Source organism: Geotrypetes seraphini, chromosome 3, assembly GCF_902459505.1.
Source record: "Geotrypetes seraphini chromosome 3, aGeoSer1.1, whole genome shotgun sequence".
Classification (NCBI taxonomy): Eukaryota; Metazoa; Chordata; class Amphibia; order Gymnophiona; family Dermophiidae; genus Geotrypetes; species Geotrypetes seraphini.
Genome location: NC_047086.1, coordinates 166,537,362 through 166,559,494, shown reverse-complemented (window position 1 = coordinate 166,559,494; position 22,133 = coordinate 166,537,362). Strand labels below are relative to the sequence as shown.

The following is a 22,133-nucleotide window of genomic DNA, read 5'->3' as shown; positions in this document are numbered from 1 at the left end:
GGAGTTTGGATTTCTTGATTGGATGGTTGGTGAGACATGAATGCTGCAATGTCCAGTTGATGACCTTTTTTTTTTTAAGTGCCGAAATATTTTTCCAGACCAAATATTCTCTTTTATAACGCTGACATTCAGGACTGGGTCACTATTCAAACACCATAGTCAGCATGGGGGGGGGGGGGGGGTTGGAGGGTTTGCGGCATCTTGTAACCTGAGAGGACATCAGAGTTCAGTCCTCTTGGGGGGGGGGGTGGTGCCTAGTCTTCCTTTCTTTCATTGTCTGGCCTTATGACTCTGTTGGTGTATGGTTTGTTCTTTGTTAATAAAATAAACAATTTGAACCTAAACACTGGCTTAGGTGTTTCAATCCATTCCATATATTAAGCACTATTTTCCAAATAGAGGTTGGCACTGAATATACATTGAGGGTGGTGATCATTGCTGGCTCTACAAATAATAGAAATATTCAGCCACCATTTGGATAGCTATGTGGCTAAAGTCAGGACAGTCTTTTTCCTGTCCCAACTATATCCATATAGCTGTCTGGCTAAGTGGCTGAATATTGCCAGCTATCAAAAGAGTTACGTTGTATGGCCAATCGCAGGTACTATCTGGAGAGTGGTAAGGTAACCTATAAGAATGTTCAGTGACATTATCCAGAAAAGGGTGAGGTGGACTGTACGAAAGTTCAGTGGAATGATCTGGGTATTAAAAAGACAGACCATACATGCATATTACATCCTTAAAACAGACACTAACCAGCAACCAGCGCTCGGACAAATGTAATAGACTTAGTTCCCATATTTTGTTTTACAAAACAAGTGTCTCAGCAATAATCACTTAAAATTACATAAATTTACCTGCTGGCGCATATACATGGGAACCTCATTCCATTCTTGAGGGTCCATGCATGAAAACATGCTCATGCTTGGACCCGTGCTCTTCAACATATTTATAAATGACCTGGAAATTGGTAAGATGAGTGAGGTGATTAAATTTGCAGACGAAACAAAGTTATTCAGAGTAGTGAAGACGCAGGAGGATTGCAAAGACCTGCAATATGACATAAACACGCTCGAAAAATGGGCCGCGACATGGCAAATGAGGTTTAACGTGGATAAGTGTAAGGTGGTGCATGTCGGTAACAAAAATCTTATACACGAATACAGGATGTCTGATGCAGTACTTGGAGAGACCCCCCAGGAAAGAGACTTGGGAGTACTGGTCGACAAGTCAATGAAGCCATCTGTGCAATGCGCAGCAGCGAAAAGGGCGAACAGAATGCTAGGAATGATTAAGAAGAGGATCACAAACAGATCGGAGATTGTCTACTGAGATTAGAGAAACTGGGCCTCTTCTCCCTTAAAAAGAGGAGACTGAGAGGGGACATGATCGAAACATTAAAGATAATGAAGGGAATAGTAGATAAAGACAGGTTGTTTACCCTCTCCAAGGTAGGGAGAATGAGAGGGCACTCTCTAAAGTTAAAAGGGGATAGATTCTGTACAAACGTAAGGAAGTTCTTCTTCACCCAGAGAGTGGTAGAAAACTGGAACGCTCTTCTGGAGGCTGTTATAGGGGAAAACACCCTCCAGGGATTCAAGACAAAGTTAGACAAGTTCCTGCTGAACCAGAACGTACGCAGGTAAGGCTAGTCTCAGTTAGGGCACTGGTCTTTGACCTAAGGGCCACCGCTTGAGCGTTCTGCTGGGCACGATGGACCACTGGTCTGACCCAGCAGCGGCAGTTCTTGTGTTCTTATGTTGATACCTTCAGTTTCAGACACTTAACAGGTGGGATGTACAAGTCAGCACGGTAAACAGAGCGTAATTTTGATAATTAAACATAGGGCAGAATACTATCTGTGAATACTTTTGGTGCAAATTCATGCACACAAAGATAGACCATCACCGTCAATTTGTAATGTATCCAGTGCTTTGTATATTGGCAGAAAGGACACTTATCCACATAGTAGCTGGTGGGATATGGATAAGTGCTTTTGACTATCTGACCCTGCAATTTTTGTTATTTATCCACTAGAAGCAAAAAGAACCCCAAACAAACCTAGATTTGAAACTTGTTGCTATTAATATTGAGCTTCTATTCAGCCAATATTTTACCCCACCAAGGTAGTCAGAACTCCTCTCTCATCACCTTTTGTGACCTGATCTCCCCTAGATCTGCCAGCAACAGGCTGTTCTAAACTGTATAGGTTAGTTACCTGACTTCAGAGAATACTAACATAATCGTTTACAATATACGGTAAATCCAGCAAACAATAATAAAAAAGGAAAATAAATGAACCATAGGGGTAATCAGTGTGTTTCAGCAGCAAGGCATTCCTTTCTCTAGGAAATGAGGATGCATGGTTGGAATGGGGCCTTGAGGAAAGTGAGAACTACGTATCCATGAGGGATTGGGACGGGACTGCAGTGGGTGGGAGTGGGATGGATTATAATTAAACTGGGGAGGGGAGGAGGAGACACTGCATGGAAGGGTGATCAGACTGTACAAGAAGTACCGTATTTTCACTCATATACCGCGCACCTGTGTAAAACGCGCACACGGGTATAGTGCGCGGGGAACACAAATTTATGTAAAGAAATTTTTATATACCGCGCACACCTGTATACCGCGCATGCCACCCCGACTCTCCCGTCGCCGCCCGACTCTCCTTTTCCCCGCCCCGACTCTCTTCTGGCCATCCCGACTCTCCTTTCGCCCGCCCCGACTCTCCTCTCCCCCTTGAAGTCCTGTTCCCACCCTGAAAGCCTGATGCCCCCCCCCAACATCCGATTCACCCCCCCCCGCAGGACCACTCGCACCCCCACCACGAAGGACTGCTCGCACTCGCACCCGAAGGACCGCTTGCACCCCCACAGCCTCCCCACTGACGTCAGAGAAAGGGCGGGACCGCCGGAAGAGGAAGCAGCGCAGGCGCAGGGCTCACAGAAGGGCCGGGACCGCTGGAAGAGGAAGCAGCAGACGTAGGGCTCACAGAAGGGCCGGGACCGCCGGAAGAGGAAGCAGCAGACGCAGGGCTCACAGAAGGGCCAGGACCGCCGGCAGAGGAAGCAGCAGGGTAGGAGCTTCTCCATGATGGGGGGGGGAGGCTGTGGGGGTGCGAGCAGTCCTTCGGGGTGCGAGTGCGAGCGGTCCTTCGGGGTGGGGGTGTGAGCGTTCCTGCGGGGTGAATCGGACGTCGGGTGGGGGGTGAACTATGTAAAAAAAATGTTGTAAAACGCGCTCACGCCTATAATGCGCATGGTTATGCACGTTTTGTAAAATCGTGTATAACGCGCGCATTATATGCGTGAAAATACGGTACTCTCCGCTCCCTCATCAGCAGATCTCTTCAGCCTGCTGTTATGATGAAGGGATGGCCCAGTCCCTAATGGGGGTCTCCTGCTATTCTATAGGTAATGTCATTGGCTACTGAAAGCAAAAGTCATTGTCACCAAAACAGCTATAAAAGCTACTACTGACATCTTTATTATTTTGATTGAAAGAAACAAACTTTACAGGCTGATTTTAAACATATTTGATTTCAGTATGGAAGGAAGCATTGCAACACCTCTAAACAGTTAGGGGGTGGGGGCTTAGCAGAAGAAAAAAATTGCACGTCAACTGACCAGTTATAATAAAAACCAAACCAAAACAATAATAATAATTAAAAGTCAAAAATAAAGCTTATAGAAAAGAGATGATGAATATGGTAACAGAAAAAGAAACATCCTGAGAAAAATAGTCCTTAAAACAACCAGAGACAAACACGTATTGATTTAACTGATTCTTTATTTAAGCATCAGACAGATTGAGACAGTCTGTATACAAGTTCTCAGGCATTGTCCAAATTTTTTTTACTTTTCTTTTTGCAATTAGTTGATAACATTCTTTTCAAGGTGCATAGCAGAACCTCAACAAATAAAGACATCATAACAATATGTACCAGCAAAGAGCAGAATATTCCAATCAATACATGATGGCACTTGAGATTCTTGCAAAACAGGCTCTGCAGTGAAAATAGGTAGTGCACATTAAAAAAAAAATCCTTGTTGCTTAAATTGAGCATCCCTATCCAATTATGTGGTGGCAATGAGTGTACATATAACCACCCGGATAGCCCATATATCCAACAAATGCCTTTTCTTACTCTAGGGCCACTCAGATGCAATTTTAAATGGATGACACAATACGTTTTACTGGTACACCCTGGTACAGAGAATACACAGTTCAGATGCTTCTTTATGGTATGACAGCATGTTGGAATAATTCAGGCACATCTGGATGCAAACCATTGCTAGAATATATATTTATATATATACATATATATTTATTTTTTCTATTTATATATTTTTTTGTTTTTAATCTCAGAAAGACAGTGCAAAATTGAGATGCCTCCAAACCAGAGGCAAAGATTATTTAGAAAATCAGTTTTGTCGGTTAAAAATAGCCCACGTATTCATTAAGACATCGAGGACAACAAAAAGACAGAGAACAAGATCAAAACTATTTTAAAGAAAAAAAATTGTGGGTTTTTTTTTTAAATTCCCCAAATTCAGATCACTCAAAGTCAAGCTGTGTCTGGCATTTATTTTTAGTAAACATTAAATAGATATATTTTATAGAGAGAACTAAAGACTAACTTAGAGAATATCTTTCATTTCATGAAACCTACTGAGAACCTGACTGGATGAAAACTTTGTCAAATTGGTTTAAACAACTAGATGGAATCCTGGGCCAGTGGCGTACCAAGGGAGGAGCGGTGGGGGGGGGGGAGGTCCGCCCCGGGTGCACGCCCCAAGGGGCTTCACAGCTGGCCACCCACCAGGGAATAGGCTGCCACCGGGGAAAGGCTTCCACTGCCATCATTGGGAACAAGCCGGCCGAGTTCTCCCTTCTTTTCTTCCCTGCAGGGCCGACCAACTCTCGCCGCCCGACGTCAATTCTGACATCGAAGAGGACGTTCTGGGCTAGCCAATCGCTGCCTGGCTGGCCCGGAACGTCCTCTTCGACTTTAAAATTGACGTCGGGCAGCAAACTTAGGCACCTCAATTGTAGGCAAAGGCTTTGAAGGTCTACATTCCAGGTGCCTAAGCTTTTGGAGAATCACGCTTAGTGGCGCCCAAGTCACGCTCTGCTCATAAATATGCCCACATAGGTTATAGGCACCATGCAGTAGTCACCTATCACACAATTAATTTTTTAAAAAAATCATTGAACTTATTAAGGGAATTTTGTCATTTAATCCCCTTTCCCCGGAAGAGGTTTTTAGTGCCAGCCAGAGTGCTGAATGCTCTGCGTTGCTCCGATGCTCATAGGAACTCTATGACCATCGCATCAGCGCAGAGCATTCAGTACACCAGCCCGCGCTAAAAACCTCTTCCGTGTTTTTGTAAAAGGGGGTGGGGGTAAGTTAGATGCCTAATAGGCACCTAACTTTAGGCACCCTTTATAGAATTCCCCTTAGTCCTGCGATTTTCCACTTTTATCGTTCCGTATTTTTCCAATGGAACGAAAAAAAGAGGAAAATTACTGGACTAGGGGCTTTTATCAAGCCGCGCTGGCGATTTAACGTGCGTAATAGCGCACGTTAAACTACTGGCCATGCTAGCCGCTACCGCCTCCTCTTGAGCAGGCAGTAGTTTTGGCCAGCGCGGGGGTTAGCGTGTGATGAAACTTCGTGCGTGTTAACCCCGCTAGCGCAGCTTGATAAAAGGAACCCTAAGTATATAGCCCACGATGGAGTCTGCCCCAACTTTGATGACTGGGCTGAGAACTTTACAACGGCCCCTCATACAGCATGCAGAACTGAGGGGATAACAGGCTCTTGCCCAGGGTGCAAGAAAGGAGGCGAGGGTGAGGCTGACACGGCATACCTCTCCTGGCAGTATTTTGGTGGAAACAAGTTCTATGACTGCATTATTGAACTGAAGATAGTTGACCGTTGACATCATCAGAGATGGATCTCCCCAGCCATAGTCTTGAAGAGGAAAGCAGTGTACATATTAAATAGATATGTCTCATATTTTATTCATAGTTGCTGCTCTGTATCCCTGGTGCCTATAAAACTCCAGAAAAGAAAACGACTCCTGGAATCTTCAATATTATTGAGTTGATGGGTACTGCAACTGAGTCAATTAAAAGTGAAGCCTCGGCACTGCTAGAAGACGGTAGATCAGTTTAAGTGCTGCTGGCGTGCCATGTGCATTCACTTGTTTGACTGAATATGAAATAACTTTGTGAAAACAGGTTTCAGAAAGCGTTCTGTATTATGGTCGTATTTTTAATGGCTTTAAAAGAGCTATTGAACTTGATAGGCTACATCTTGGGAAGAGTGATATCATGAGCAATATGTAGTTGACAAGTGTTAAAATGCAAAAGGAAGGTTATCTTGCCATAATATTAATAATGCTACTGTTTGCTTTCTTATTCAAACTCAGACCAGTAAAACTTCAAATGAATGTTGATGTCAAATCAATAATGTTTCTTTTTCACTGGAAAATAACTATTTTCTGCTTCTTGGGGATTGCAGTTTATGCCTAGCTTAAATATTCTGTACCCTGCTATATAATATCTTTTGCTCTGGGAATCACTCACCAGAACAGTTTAATTACCGCATTACTAAGCTGTAGCAAGCACTAATGCATGATTACCAAAGGTTAAAATCCATTACCGCAGGGTACGCTTAGGCGCCCTGTGATAATTTTGGGATCAGTATGTGCTATCCATGTGCTAAAAAATATAAAACATTTTTCAGCCCTGAGGGTGTGTTTGGGGTGGAGAATAGGTGCACCCAGTGCTAATCAGATAATGCAGCGGTATTGCCGTGTGCTAACTGATTAGTGGATAGTTAGCTCAGGAGCCCTTATCACTTAGTAAACAAGTGGTGGTATGGACTCACACTAATGGCCACGTGCTAATTGGGAAATTAACATGTGGCCATTAATACAGAAAATGGGATATGTGACTATTTTACAACTGTGCTAAAGATTGCTTCGGTGCATGGGAAAGACCCGAGCTACTGACACCACAGGCAACTTTTAGCTCAGCTTATTAAAATGGTCCATAATGATCAAAACCTCTTTCTGAAGTAGCATCAAACATGAGTCATTCACAGGGAGACCCAACTGAAACTATGTACACGGTCACATAACACAACTTTATTTGAAAGATCAGAATGGCCAGCACCAACTTTTCCAAGGGTGGCCATTCACACAGCTTGACTTTGAGTTTGGGTGATTAATCTGTGTCACTTTCTCTACCCACCAAATAATTTTGAGTTATCTTTACTCATAAACACCCCTTTTATGAAGCCGCTTTAGCGTTTTTTAAATCACCACCTGAGGCGGTAAAAGTTCCGATGCTCAGTGAGTTCTTTAATCACCGCCGTAGCTGGTGATAAAAAAAAAAACCCTAACAGGGCTTCATAAAAGGGGGAGGGGGGATATTGACAGTTTGGGCAAGAAAATCGAGTTCATTTGGAACAATTATACAGTATTTGACTTTTGCTGGTATTTCAATGTACGTGGCATTTTCTGTATTTTTTTTTCTTCAAAAGAGAAACCAGTAAAAACATTACAAATGGTCAAGTTTCCATTAGCTATATTCTAAAAATATCACCGTTAAAAGTTTTGGTTAAAGCTTAATTAGCTGCCCTGAAATAGACTTTCCCTTTCACAATTCACAATGGCATTGACAAGAGACATCACCTACAAGAGCACTGCCTGGTTCGCAATGGATACTAAAGTGAACCTGAAATGCGATCATAAAAAAACTAAAAAATTAACAACAATCACCAAACCTTAGGCAAAAAAAAAAAAAAAAAAAAGATTGTACATGTAACGCATGTAAAGCATAAGACTAATAACTGAAATATTTTTTCTGGTTTTGAATTTGTGTATGTTATATACCTGGTATACAGTACATGAGTTGGTAACGTATAGTACTACATGGCTGAAGTTAGCTTAGAACACAAACCTGCTAGTTTGAAATCCCTAGGTTGAGAATCAGCTATTCTCTTCCTTTTTTTCATATCCTTTCAACATTTTTGCACAATAATAAATCCAAAGAAGTAAAAAGATGAGTGTCAATACTTTGAATTTTAAAGAAGGCCTTCTTATTGTGCCGTGCTGTGAATGGCAGAATCTAAATCCACATTTTACTGTTTTTATCAATAAAGTGAATGTTCATGAAAGTATTGTGAGCAATATGCTTTCTGATCACCCAGTTCTCTGGTTATAGTAGTAAGAATAGATACAACATGGTTTGTCACAGTGTCTGATTAGGATTCCTTGCCTTTATGCTAAACAATAGCTTTGATAAGTATTGAAGATTATGAGAACTTCGCCAACCCATCCTGCAACTCTGCAGTGTGCAAAATGATGATCATGCACATAGGTCGGACTATTACACACCATTCAATTAAAAATGTCTCACTCAGCTTGCTTCAAATGAAACTTTTTAAGTGCCCCCCCCTCTCACAGATAGTCCCCTGAATCTATGGGATCAGTGATTTTCAGACCCGTGTAACAAAACCTACACCAGGCACCCTGGATCAGTAGGTTCCTGTCTGCAACATACCATACTGTCAAAAATGGTCACAATGTTCGAAAATCTGTATCTTCCAGTGAATCAGTGGAACTGCAAAGAATTTAATTATAATTTGAAATGATTTTAGCCCATGAACGTCTACTGGTTGATATTCTGTGATTTAACTGTCGCTAACCTGTTAAATTACTTGTTCGGGGCTATCCATTAATTTTCAGTAGTTCTTAACCAGTTATTGTGACTGAAAAATTAGTGGTTAGTGCCAGTTCCTGGCTCAAAATAACTTCAATACTGGAAAGCCAAAACAAAATATCAGAGGGTAAAAGGTAGACTTCAGAGCTAAGTGCTTCCACCCGACTCTTACAGGTTCAATGGGAAGCTGCAGCTGTACTCAGTCATAGGACTCGTACCCATTAACCACAGGGTGGCATAAAACCTCTGCACAAACACAAAGCAGTTCAAAAAACTTTTGCAGAGAACAAAATCCTGGAAAACACCAATTTTATTTCTAATTTTGAGGATTCGCGATACCATGCTTTTTGGCACGATAATGAGGGCTAAAAGCCAAATATCTTCCCATAATAATAAACTTTTCTTTATTATGACAGGGGTTGCCATACAACTTATTTTGAGGAATTGTAAAAACTGGGATCAGTAAAATTATACTTTCTGGTGGGAATCTCTATGCCACACTTTTAAAATGGAATGTATGAGTGCTATACAACAGGAACATTATAGGAAATTTATGGATGTTTGGGAGCCAATGACAAAATTTTGTAAGGAGTGATTGTTGATTTTGCCCTTTGATCGTACACGTCCAGGGTGGGTGGGTGGGGAGATACTTTTAATTAGAGTGCAATTTTTGGATATTTAGAAAGGGGGGAAGGATATATGTATTTGCCATAAAATATAATTTGATAGAATTTAAGTACTGTTAAAGTGTAAAATGTCTGTATACTATGTTGCACTTATTTTTGGCTTTAAAATGAATAAAGATATAAAACAAAAAAGCATCTGTAAGGTTCTGGTGGAAGCGTTTAGTGCTGAAGTCTACTCTCAAACTGTTATATTTTGTTTTGCCTTCTACTGAAATTATTTTGAACTAGGAGTAGGCTTTTTTGCTTATGTTCTATTTATTACTTAAATTTAAATGTCATATAAATGCTTACATTTAAATACTGTCATTTGCACGAGGAAATGTACATGTCAAAATGGAAGGAGCAAACTTAACTACTATTCTATATTTATGGGCTCAAATGGCTTTGCATGTAAATGCAAGCGGTGTTCATGGGGGCGGGATATGGGCGTGTCATAGGCAGGACTTCCATTTACATAGAAATATGAAGGCAAATAAAAGCCAAATGGCCCATCCAGTCTGCCCATCCACAGCAGCCACTATCTCCTCCTCTCCCTAGGGCGGGGGTCGGCAACCTGCGGCTCCAGAGCCGCATGCGGCTCTTTTCCACCTTTGCTGCGGCTCCGGTAGTGTGTCACGCAGGCATGCAGTTACAAGTCCGGCGTCGCGGCGGGAAATAGCCATGCTGAGCAGTGAGCTCAGCACATACACAGATGAAAGCCTTGCTTGTTGATTGGTCCGGCGGCCCCGTCCCGCCGTGCCGCCGGACCAATCAGCAAGCAAGGCTTTCATCTGTGTAGTGCTGAGCTCACTGCTCAGCATGGCTATTTCCCGCCGCGACGCCTGAAAAAGAAATCATCCTGGCCGGGGTCGGTGTCATGCTCCGGAGATCTACAGCCTTCCTATCTCCCTCTCCCTTCTACCTGCTTCCAGCCACATCCCCTGCTCCGCGGCTCTCTTCGGCAACTCAGCAGCAGCTTCTGACGTCGGGGCCTACCCTCTGCGAGTCCCGCTTGTTTCAACTTCCTTTTTCCACAAAGACGGGACTCGTAGAGGGAAGGCCTCGATGTCGGCAGCTTGTCTTGATCACCGCTGCTGACGAGTTGCTGAAGAGAGCCGCGGAGCAGGGGGGTGTTGCCAGGTGCAGATAGAAGGGAGAGGGCCAGATGCAGGACTCGTGGGTGAGGGAGGAGAAGAGAGAGAGAAAGAGAGAGGGGAGGAAACAAAAGGAAATATTTCATACTGGGCTGGGCCGGAGTGGAGGGAGGGTGGAAAGATTCTGGCTACAGGGTGCATTAACAAAGGAAAAGGGGGGAAAGCTGAAAATGGAGATAGTGACACAAAGAAGAGAAAGGGTAAGCAGGACCTACTGAATAAGGATAGAGATACAGAGGGGACATGAAGAGGAGGTGAAATAGAGACATAGAAGTAATGCTGAAAAAGTGTGTGTGGGGGGAGATAAAGACATTGAAAGGGCAAATGGTGAACATGGGGTAAAGACAAGGACAGAGACAAATGAAGATTCTGAAAAAATGATGAGATAGGGATATAGGTGAGATGGACACAAAGAAGGGTGATGCTGGAAAATAGGTGGAATGGTAATTCTGACAGACACAGAAGGGAAATGCTGGATCAAGGAGAGATGGGGCTCAGGCTGGATGGAATGAGGAGAAATGCCTTGTTGGCCCGGAACTTCCTCTCCTACGTCAGAATTGACGTCAGGGAGCGGAATGCTGGTCAGCGCAACACTTCTGCAGGGAAAGCTTGGGACGGTGGTGGCTTGGGGGCTGTTCCCCGATTGCGGTGGCAGCAAACCGAGTGGCTTGGGGGACGGCACGGAGACAGAAAGAAGGGGGAACAGGGAGACAAAGAAAAAGTTGGGGGAGAGAATGAGGTCTGGAGGAGAGGAAACATACAGGAGGCTGGAAGAAAGGAAGAAAGATTGGATGCACAGTCAGAAGAAGAAAGTGCAACCAGAGACTCATGAAATCACCAAATAGCAAAGGTAGGAAAAATGATTTTATTTTCAATTTAGTGATCCTGTATATAGCATTAAGATAAGAAACAATATATGCAGTGTTAGATTTGTTTTATAATGGTTTTGCGGCTCCAAGTTTTTTTTTTCTTTTCGAAAACGGGTCCAAGTGGCTCTTTATGTCTTAAAGGTTGCAGACCCCTGCCCTAGGGGATCCCATGTCCCATGACAGTCTATGTCTCCACCACTTCTACTGGGAGCCTATTCTGTAAAAAAGTATTTCCTTAGATTCAATGTCCTCTCACTCTGGAGTTTCCTTTCAGTTGAAAGAGACTCACCATGTCTCCCCTTTCCTGTCTTTCCTCCAAAGTATACATATTGAAATCTTTAAGTCTGTCCCCATACGCCTTACGACATAGACCATCAGCCATTTTAGTAGCCTTCCTCTGGACTGACTCCATCTTGTTTATATCTTATTAAAAGTGCAGTTTCCAAAATTGTACACAATATTTTAAATGAGGTCTCACCAGAGTCTTATACAGGGACATCAATATCTCATTTTTCCTACTGGCTATTCCTCTTCCTATGCACCCAAGCACTCCCTATGCATCCTTCTACCTTTTGTGGTCGCCATTTCAACCTGTTTGTCCACCTTAATATTTATTTATTCATTCATTCAATTTTCTATACCGTTCTCCCAGGGGAGCTCAGAACAGTTCACATCATCACATACTATCACATCCAAGTCTTACTCTTCTTTCATGCACAAAAGCTCTTCACCCACTAAACTGTAATATTCCTTCAGATTTCTGCAGCCCACATTCATGACCTTGCATTTCTTAGCATTAAATCTTAGCTGCCATATTTAAAACCATTCCTCAAGCTTTGCTAGGTTCTTCCTCATGTTATTTACACCATCAGGGGTTTCTACTCTATTGCAGATTCTGGTATCATCCACAAAGAGGCAAATATTGCCAGTCAGCCCTTCAGCAATATCGCTTGCAAAAATGTTAAAGAGGAACAGGCCTAAGAACCGGTCTTTGAGGCCCTTCATTAGAGAACTGTCTCAATGTTTATATCAAGTAGTTTGCAATTCATTTTATAGCACCACAAAACTTAAGAAATGACTTAATTTTCACAAAGCAGGGCACAAGTGCAGGACTAAGGATTATTAGAAGTATCCCCCCCCCCCTCGACCCCCACCCCCCTCTTGTGGAAGCTGGTACAGATACAAGATCCTTTATCTGATATCCTTGGGACCAGGTATTATTTCGGTTTTTGGAATTTGTCAGTTTTCGGAATGGTAATGTTAAAGCCTCCATAGAGCTTGCGCTAGTATTTTTTGTTTAGCGCGTGCTAAAAACGCTAGAGCACCTTAGTAAAAGGAGCCCCTAGTGTTGTTTTATGCGCCTAGGCGTTTATTGAGATCTTTGAATGATAATAGAGTAGCTGTTCCCCCATATTTTGAAGGCTCATCTTCCCTCAACTAGAAATGGTGCATTTTTTTTTTTTATTTAGTTCCAATATTATGGAACAGCTTGCCGGTAGAATTGAGAAAAGAAGAATCATTTCAAAATTTTAAAAGACATCTAAAGGCACATTTTTTTTTTTTTTTTTCAAATGGCCTTTTAAAATTGATTAGTTGAATTTGGAACTGAAGACTGCATCAATTTGTATTAATTTGCATTTAAATAATTTTATATTTTTAATAATTAATTAATTATATTTGTAATAGGGTATAATGTATTAGAAATGTTAATTTTCTTTTTCCTTTCTCTTTGTCCTTTCCTATTTTAATGGAGCTCTTTTCACAAATTTGATTGAGTTAAGTTGTAAATCGCTTTGATCCTTTTTGGCTGTACATGCGGTATATAAAGATTTTAATAAACATAAGCTTGCGTTGGTTTCCGCACGTGTCACGTCAGGGAAATTGACTATTTCTGGTTTGTGCAGCAAATTTCTGTTTTCGGAGCTTTCTGTTTTTGGAAATTTCAGATAAAGGGCTCCTTTTACTAAGCTGCGTTAGAGCATTAAAGCGCGGAATAGCGTGCTCTACGTTGCCGCGCGCTAGACGCTAATGCCAGCATTGAGCTGGCATTAGTTCTAGCCACGTAGCATGTGGTATAGCACGCGGTAATACCCTGCGTGCGCTAAAACCGTTAGCACAGCTTAGTAAAAGGAGCCCAAAGGAATTTGTACCTGTAAATGCTTTTAGCTGGGCAGAGAACAATTACCAGTGAGGTCAATGCAATCTGTTAAACACTACTGAAAATGATCTTACCTTTGCTCATTAGGACAGTGCTTCTCAACCTTCTCCTGGAGGCCAACTAGTTTGCTGAGTTTTCAGGATTACCACAGCGAATATGTATGAAATGGATTTGCATATAATGAGTCTTCAATATATGCATATGTATCTCACTGCAGAAGGGGATTTGCAACAATCCCCATAGTAGAGAAACGTAAGAGTGCAAGGTGCAATCTACATCCAACACATAAAACACAGTGCTTTCTCCTTTAGTTTGCAGTGATTTGGGGAAGTAATTTATGAGGCATTGAACTCGGTTGCTCATGTCACTGTGGGAAGATAGCTCCTTAAATGGAGCTGCAGAGACATTATTTCTGAACTGTAAGCATGTTTTTCCTGATATGTCATGGACCGCCTGCACTTACACTCTGTAAAGACTTATTATGAATATGAGATCTATGTTTGTATTTATATGACAAAATGCTAATAAAACTGATTGAACTTAAAAAGAAGTCATTACTGATGTAGCACCTAAAATAACTTGCACAGATGCACTAATTTTGGAAAGGACTTATTGTCATTAATATATGTTTAAAAACTATAATCCTTTTTTCTGTATTTGAAAACTTCTGCCAATTCAGCTCTTATCGTTTCCAGGCTGCATAAACTTTGGTTTCTTCAATACATCCTCCTAACACATATTTCTCTAGACCATTAATTTTTTTTTTCACTCTCCTCTGGCTATTCCATATCTGTCCTGATGTCTGGAGCCCCAAACTAGACTCAGTTCTTCAACAATGGTGGTGCCAGATGCAGAAGGGAGTAAAGGCTATGTCTCATATCTAGGGTTACCAGACGTCTGGCACAACCCAGACTTGTACTCTTTTTTGAGGACTGTCCAGGTGTCTGGATATTTTTTTTTTTTTTAATGGAGGAGTCTGTCCGGGTTTAGCCCGCTCTCCCGACTTCCTCACCTACCTCCTCCCTGGGCCTGGCTGCTGTAATTTAATCTTCGGGTAGTTAGCAGAATCAATGAGGTGGGCCTGCTGCCGCTGGCCTGCCCTGGAAGCCATCTCTCTGCAGCGACTTCCCATGTAGGTGGGACTTGGAGAGAGGCAGCTTCCAAGGCAGGCTGGCGGCAGCAGGCTCACCTCATTGCTGCTGCTAGCTACCTGAAGATTAAATTACAATGGCCAGGCCCGAGGAGGACGTAAGTGATGGAGTCAGGAGCAGAGAATGACACGGTGACAAAATTCATCACCGTTCCCGTCCCCGCGGATAACCGCGGGAAATAATCTCATGTCATTTTCTAGTGTCTATTTCGAACTCGGTCCTTCTACACCATCATTCTTCAAAACAAAGCTTGCGGGTCAGTGGTTGTGGCTATTCATACTCTGATTATTCCCTCTCTCCTTAAAGAATGACATGAAGATGGTTTCCCGTGGTTATCCGCGGGGACGGGAACGGTGATGAATTTTGTCACCGTGTCATTCTCTAGTCAGGAGCTGCTGCTAGCTACCCGGAATATCATAGTATAATTTCCTTCGGGTATTGCTGCTGCTAGCTACCCAGAATATCTGATAACCCTAGGCTTGGCACATGTATAAAGCAATACTGTGAACTCCCAACATTCACAAAAGTACAGAACCAGTGCTAGGTTCTCATTCTGTGACATGGGATGCCCAGTTATGCTTTCCAGAGTGGCACTGAATTAGCGTTTTCTTTAGTGAAAGTGATTTTTGGTTAGGCTTTTCTGCATAATTTATCTTGAGTAAAGTGGTGTGGGAGCCATGTTAGTCCATTTTTAAAGGTAATAAATAGATATAAAACAAGACAAAGAAAAGAAAATAAGATGATACCTTTTTTATAGGCATAAATTAATACACTTTTTGATTACCTTTTGAAGGCAATGCCTTCTTCAAAGCATTGTCTTCAAAAGGTAATCAAAAATGTATAAAGGTATAAATAAAACAAAACAGAGGAAAGAAATTAAGATGCTAACATTTTTTTATTGGACTATTTATTACCTGCATAATTGACTATTTGGATTTTATATTTGCTGCCACTTTAGGAGCTGGGTGTAAATCCCATTATTTTTACACATCTTCTATTTGGGGTATTGATTGTAACTATAAAAGAACTGCACTTAAGGATTCAATCTTCTGATTTTATGCATTTCTGCTGATTTATTTAAGGCTCCTTATAGAAATATAGCAACAAGATGGCAGATAAAGGCCAAATGGCCTACCCAGTCTGCGTCCACTATATCCTCCTCTCCCTAAGAGATCCCAAATGCCTGACCCACGCTTTCTTGAATTCAGACGCGGGCTTTGTCTCCACCACCTCTACCGGGAGACTATCCCACACATTTACCACATTTATATTACTTCTGAGCCTATCACATCTTAACTTCATCTTATGCCCTCTCATTCCGGAGTTTTCCTTCCTTTAAAAAAACTCACCTCCTATACTGTAATGCCACAGAGATATTTAAATGTCTCTATCATATCCCCTCTCTCCCATTTGTTCCAGCATATAAATATTGAGGTCTCTAAGGGCTCCTTTTACTAAGGTGAGCTAGCGGTTTTAGCATGCACTCAGTGTGCTACAATGCCCTGCGCGCTAAATGTTAACACCTCCATAGAGCTTGCATTGGTATTTTTCATTTAGCGCGTGGTTAGCGCGCGCTAAAAACGCTAGCACACCTTAGTAAAAGGAGCCCTAAGTCTGTTCCCATAAGCTTTATAACAAAGGCTACTAACCAATTTTGCAGCAACCTTCTAGACTGACTCCATCCTATTTATATCTTTGTTGAAGGTGCAGTCTCCAGAATTGAACACTTATACAATGGTACCATCACCTCCTGTTTCCTACTGGCCATTCCTCTCCCTGCGTACCCGAGCATCCTCCTGGCTTTGACCATCACCTTTTTCTACCTGTTTTGCCACCCGAAGATAATCAAGCACAATCACCCCCAAGTCCTGCTCTTCTTTCATACACAGAAGTACTTTGCCCCCTATATTATACCATTCTCTTGGATTTATTTAGCACTATATTCTACATAGTGAGCAAATGTTTAAAAATTTCTTTCAGGATGCATGAGATGCTAAACTAAACTAAAACTTAGATTTATAGATTAGGTCATCTTCATATAATAAAGATCGACTTAGTTTACATCAAATAAAAATAAAGAAATAGACATAAATTTATAATTTTGAGACTAGCCATGTTTTTAGAATTTTGCAAAAGAGTTGAAGTGAATCTAGTTCTCTTAACCTTAGGGGAATATCATTCCATATTTCTGTTAGTTTAAAAGAATAGGATTTCCCTAATTTTCCAATCTCCTATCTTGTTTAATATATACATGACTACATTACAGTATCTAAAATTACTTCCAATGGAGTCAATTTATACATATGCAGATGACATTTTCATCTTGCTTGAAATTGATCCTTCCTTGAACAATTTGACATCCAATGTTAATTCCTGCATTTTAAGGATTAAGGATTGGGCCTCGTTGGTTCGTATGACATTAAACACCACAAAAACAAAACTTTTATGGTTTGGTCCTAATTTGGAATTGCTGCCCTCCATAGTATCATTACCTTCGGATATTTCATTACAAATTGAGTTTACATCTAAAATCCTAGGTTTCATCCTGGACTCTACACTCTCCTTTTCATCTCAAGTTAGTAATGTGACGATAAAATGCTTCTTTAGTCTCCGATTACTTAGACGGGTTCATTTATTCTTTCAGCAGCATTTTGCTGTGTTGGTTCAGGCGTTTATTTTATCACAATTGGATTATGCTAATTTCCTCTATGGGCTCCTTTAACAAAGGTGCGTTAGCGGTTTAATGCGTGTAATAGCACGCGCTAAACCGCCGGATGTGCTAGCCGCTACCACCTCCTCTTGAGCAGGCGGTAGTTTTTCAGCCAGCGCGGGGGTTAGCGCGTGATGAAAAGTCGCACGCGTTAAACCCGCTAGCGTGGCTTTGTAAAAGGAGTCCACTTAAAAGATTGCAACTTATTCAGAATACTGCGGCAAAATTGATATTTGGTAAGCATAAATACGCTCATGTGACCCCTTTGCTTAGGGCCCTTCATTGGCTTCCTGTGCTTTGGAGAATTCAATTCACATGTATTTGAATGATTTTTAAAATTTTGTATGGGATTTTCTCCCCCTTAATTCCTGTCCTTTTGAATTCTTGTTTGCCATCTCATTCAAGAAAGGACAAGGGTGTCAGGTCAAAGGCGTGCGCAGACAATTGAGTGCAGTGCGGAGGCGTACGCCGCAGAAAATTACTGTTTTTACGGCTCCGACGGGGGGGGGGGGACGTGGGACTTTACTTAATAGAGATCGCGCCGCGTTGTGGGGGCGTTGTGGGGGGTTGGGGGGTTGTAACCCCCCACATTTTACTGAAAACTTCACTTTTTCCCTGTTTTTAGGGAAAAAGTTAAGTTTACATTAAAATGTGGAGGGTTACAACCTCCCAAACCCCCCACAACGTCGGCGCGATCTCTATTAAGTAAACTGGGGGGGGGGCTCCCCAACAAAACCCCCCGTTGGAGCCCCTAAAAACTGTAATTTTCTTTGGCGCGCACCTCCATCTTGCGCTCAGTTGTCGGCGCGCGCCTTTGTCTTTCGCCGAGTTATCTATGAACCAAGGACAAGCGCCCCACCTTATAGGGGGCAGTGGCGACAAAATTGCTGAGGCCGTTGCCTAGGGGGGGGAGGGAAAGGGAGGGAGGGGAAAATCGGGATAGAGAGAAATAGGGCAAGGATGGGGGGGGGCAATCAGGGTCAAGGACGTAAGCACGGGGGGGGGGGGGCGGGGTGAGTGGAGGGAGATGACCCGACCTGTAGCGGAAGCTGCAGTTTGGCCCTCGTAATACTTACAAGGTATTGAGAGTGGGTGGGAGGCAACAAGTGCCGAGTGCCAATTTTGATAAAATCTGGGCTTACCACAGACTACAAATGCAGCCAAAATAAAAAAAGAGGAATTTAATCTTCAATCCAACATCAAGCACATCTCCATTAACTTCTTGCAAGAAGATGTGTTTGATTGAAGATTAACAAAGGTTAACACAAGACTTTCCCCACATGCTAAGCCCAGTTTGAATGCTGCATTTTTTTTAGGGCTTGGTTTTAATTTCAGGCTATATATTGATGTTCTCATTAGTGCTAGGTACTTGCAAAAAAATTAACGTGGCAGCACTTATCACTTCCACATTAACTCTGTGCTATCTGGTTCGAACGCATTAATCAAGAACACCAACTCTACATCCATGATATGTCCCCTCTGAAAAATATGTCTAAATAAGTCGGTACTGTGTAGGTTAGCATTCACAGAAAAGCAAAACACTGCAACATATTCTAATGCATTCTGCTTTAGCGTGTGCTAATCATGCTTTAAGGGCTTAACGCCCTTTAATAAAATGACCCCTTAACGAGTTATTGCAGAATAACAAATAGATCCCTAAATTTTGACATATTATTTAGGACTACTGATACTTTGGCCAATACTGTATTAGATATAGCAGCAAATATGGTCTTCTACTGTTATGAAGCCATATATCATTTACCTCTACATCGAATGTTGTCTTTTAAATTGGCTTTACAAAGATAGTGAATAGGTAATGAGAAAGTCTAATCAACTGTTATAACAGATACAATTCCTGCAAATGGATATATGTTTCTTGCATTCTTGAAGCAGGAATACAGGTGCAAAGGAGCTACTCTCAGTAGTTTAAAGAATGTCAACAAAGACACATAGATTAGCTATCGTGTCAATTGAAACCAAAACCCTACTGTCTGTATAATTCATGGCACTTTGTCTTAGCTTTGAAAATTAATAAAGTTTAAAAAAAAAAAGAAACCAAAACCCTACTTTCTAAGGAGAGGACCCACCAATGATAGTGTCGTTGATTTCTAAGCACTATCCTTTTTTCTATTTTTCAAATTTTATTCATGGGCTTTATTTTCTCCCACTACACAAGGAAGTGTCAGTTGACTTTGCCAACTGACAGCTGCTTCAGTCTGTGACAGCAATGTGACCCTGATTCACTGGAAACCATTTCCTTATGCTTCTTCAAAACTAATGGCCGGCTCAGACAAAAGTATGGGCGACAGAAAATTCCTATTCCATGGCTATGGTGGGTAACAGGAGATATTTTAATTGAATGGCAGACTTGCAAAGTTCCAGGACTGTTCAAACCAATAGCTGCTCTCCCATTCTGAACCGTAGCAAGCAACGAAAGAACTCACGTAGTAAAAATCAGTGGTGACCGACGCATGCTGGAGTGTTTTTATACATGTGACATAATTCAGCTAAAGTGAGGCATGTACTATATATAGGTAGTAGGCTGCAGGGATTCTCATGACCCACATAAGATCGAGACATGAACACTCATCCTGTGCTTTGCAAGCTCACATCTTCTCTGTTTATATAAATAGGCTGAACGCATGTTGATGTGGCTGAGGTGTTAGTCACGGGGCTCCGTCTGCCTTCTGCCTGGGTGGTATGTCTGCTTTTTGTTGTATGAATTTGGTGGGCATCCAGCATCTCCAGCAGTAAATCGTACAATGGGACTACATTCTTGCACTTCATACTATACAGGTGTTCCATACCTTTATTGCTGTGGATTCAAAGGCAAATGAGAATATCAGAAGGAAGAATGTGAACTGTCCATTTAAAAAAAACAAAAACAAACAACCATAAAGGTACTATAAACAAGACGGGGCAATTCGATAAGTAGGACATCTCCATATAAGCTCTCCAATACTGGGTGGTGAAAGTCTATTCTGCAATGGCTTCTGGGTGGCCATATTCTATCACCGAATGCTAATGTAGCCCGGCATTGGAACTTTACATTCAGGTGCCTGCAGTTACATCAGTCATAGACCTGGAAGCCCAAATGCAGCAAGGGAGTGTGTAACTTGCTGTGTTCTGCATGTTATGTGCATAAGTGATAGCCCCGCCCATGCCTTCCCATGTTCTGCCCACATGAACATCCTCTTGCATTTAACGGCTAGGCCACTTACAAACACCTTTGCAGCATATTGGATTTTTGGATTAGGATTAGGATTTTTTTGCTGCCACTTCCATCATTAAGTATATACATAAGTGGCAGCATTCTGTATAGTTGAACGCTCATGCGGTGCATAAAATTTGGTGCCCTGCTACAGAATTGCCCGTTTAGAGCCTGATTCACTAAGCCCCAATGCTCTAAAGCAGGGGTAGGCAATTCCGGTCCTCGAGAGCCGGAGCCAGGTCAGGTTTTCAGGATATCCACAATGAATATGTATGAGATGGATTTACATGCACTGCCTCCTTGAGATGCAAATCTATCTCATGCATATTTATTGTGGATATCCTGAAAACCTGACCTGGTTCCGGCTCTCGAGGACCGGATTTGTCTACCCCTGCTCTAAAGCTTCTGTGCAAGTAAGACTGGTTATAGCCAGTCTTACTTGCAAGTTAGCTCAGCCTCTGATGCACAAAAGGGTTCTCGGGGGCATTTACTATTCGTGGTAGCAGCCACCGAGAATCCTATGACAATGCATTACAAGAAGCTTATTTATTTAAAATCTTATATTCCACTTATACCTAAGCAGATTACAGTAAAAGCCCAAACATAATCATAAGATACAAACCCCCCAAAACAGTGTAAAATACAATAAAACAAAGCAATCTACAGATAACATTTCCATTAATCATTTCTAAGTATTGAAATGAGCACTCCATGTGATGCATAGCAGGGAATGCCCATCTCTTACCACAAACTTTGCTGGCAGGCTAGAGCTGTTGGTAGCTTTGGCAGTAGCATTTTACTTGGACTTTAGGAGCAGCTTGTGTGTGTGTGTGTGTCTTGCGCCTAACAGCCGCGTTCTGACAATAGGCACACATACACACACGCAAGCACAACAGCCGTGTCCAAATCACACTAAAACTAAAATAAATAAAGATTTCTGAACTTGCCACAGCAAAAGAGGCATCAGCTGCAGCTACAAGGTGGTGTGGTTTTTTTATTGGGGGGGGGGGGGGGTCCTGTTTGCTATGTAATAGAACTCCATGAGCACAGCCCTGCATTATACTGGGCCTGCACACAAAAGCTGGGCCTAATGATCAGTTCTTGTGCACAGGCACCACGCACAGTTCCTCTGGCTTATCGATATCTAATATGCATGCTATTTGTGCTGAGCATCGCTGGAGAAATGAAACTCGATCCTGACCAGTGGCTCAGTGAGGGTGAGCGGTGCCCGGAGGGGTGATACCCTCTTCCCCACCCTCTTCTCTGTCCCCACTCCTTTCCAACCTCCCCCTGCCGCGTGCGCCCCCCCTTTCCTTCCCCCGTATTTTTTTAATTTTCCCGGGGTGAGCAGCATCCCAAACTTGCTGCCCGCATCGTATCTGCTCTCCCTATGACATCACTTCCTAGGCACAGGACCCGGAAGTGATGTTAGAGAGAGCCGACACCGATGTAGGTAGCAAGTTTGTAATGCTGCTC

The 22,133-nt window shown here is 42.2% G+C and overlaps 1 protein-coding gene across 3 annotated transcripts in view; it reads right to left on the bottom strand.

The window, feature by feature from the left end:
• Nucleotides 1-18,261: 18,261 nt before the first annotated feature.
• ESR1 (estrogen receptor 1) overlaps nt 18,262-22,133 on the bottom strand; it is a 387,331-nt gene continuing 383,459 nt past the window's right edge. For all 3 annotated transcript variants that reach the window (XM_033939699.1, XM_033939700.1, XM_033939702.1), the window contains one exon: nt 18,262-20,261. In XM_033939699.1, coding sequence (XP_033795590.1) covers nt 20,033-20,261 — 229 coding nt within the window. In that variant the 3' untranslated portion in view covers nt 18,262-20,032. The remainder of the gene's footprint in view (nt 20,262-22,133) is intronic.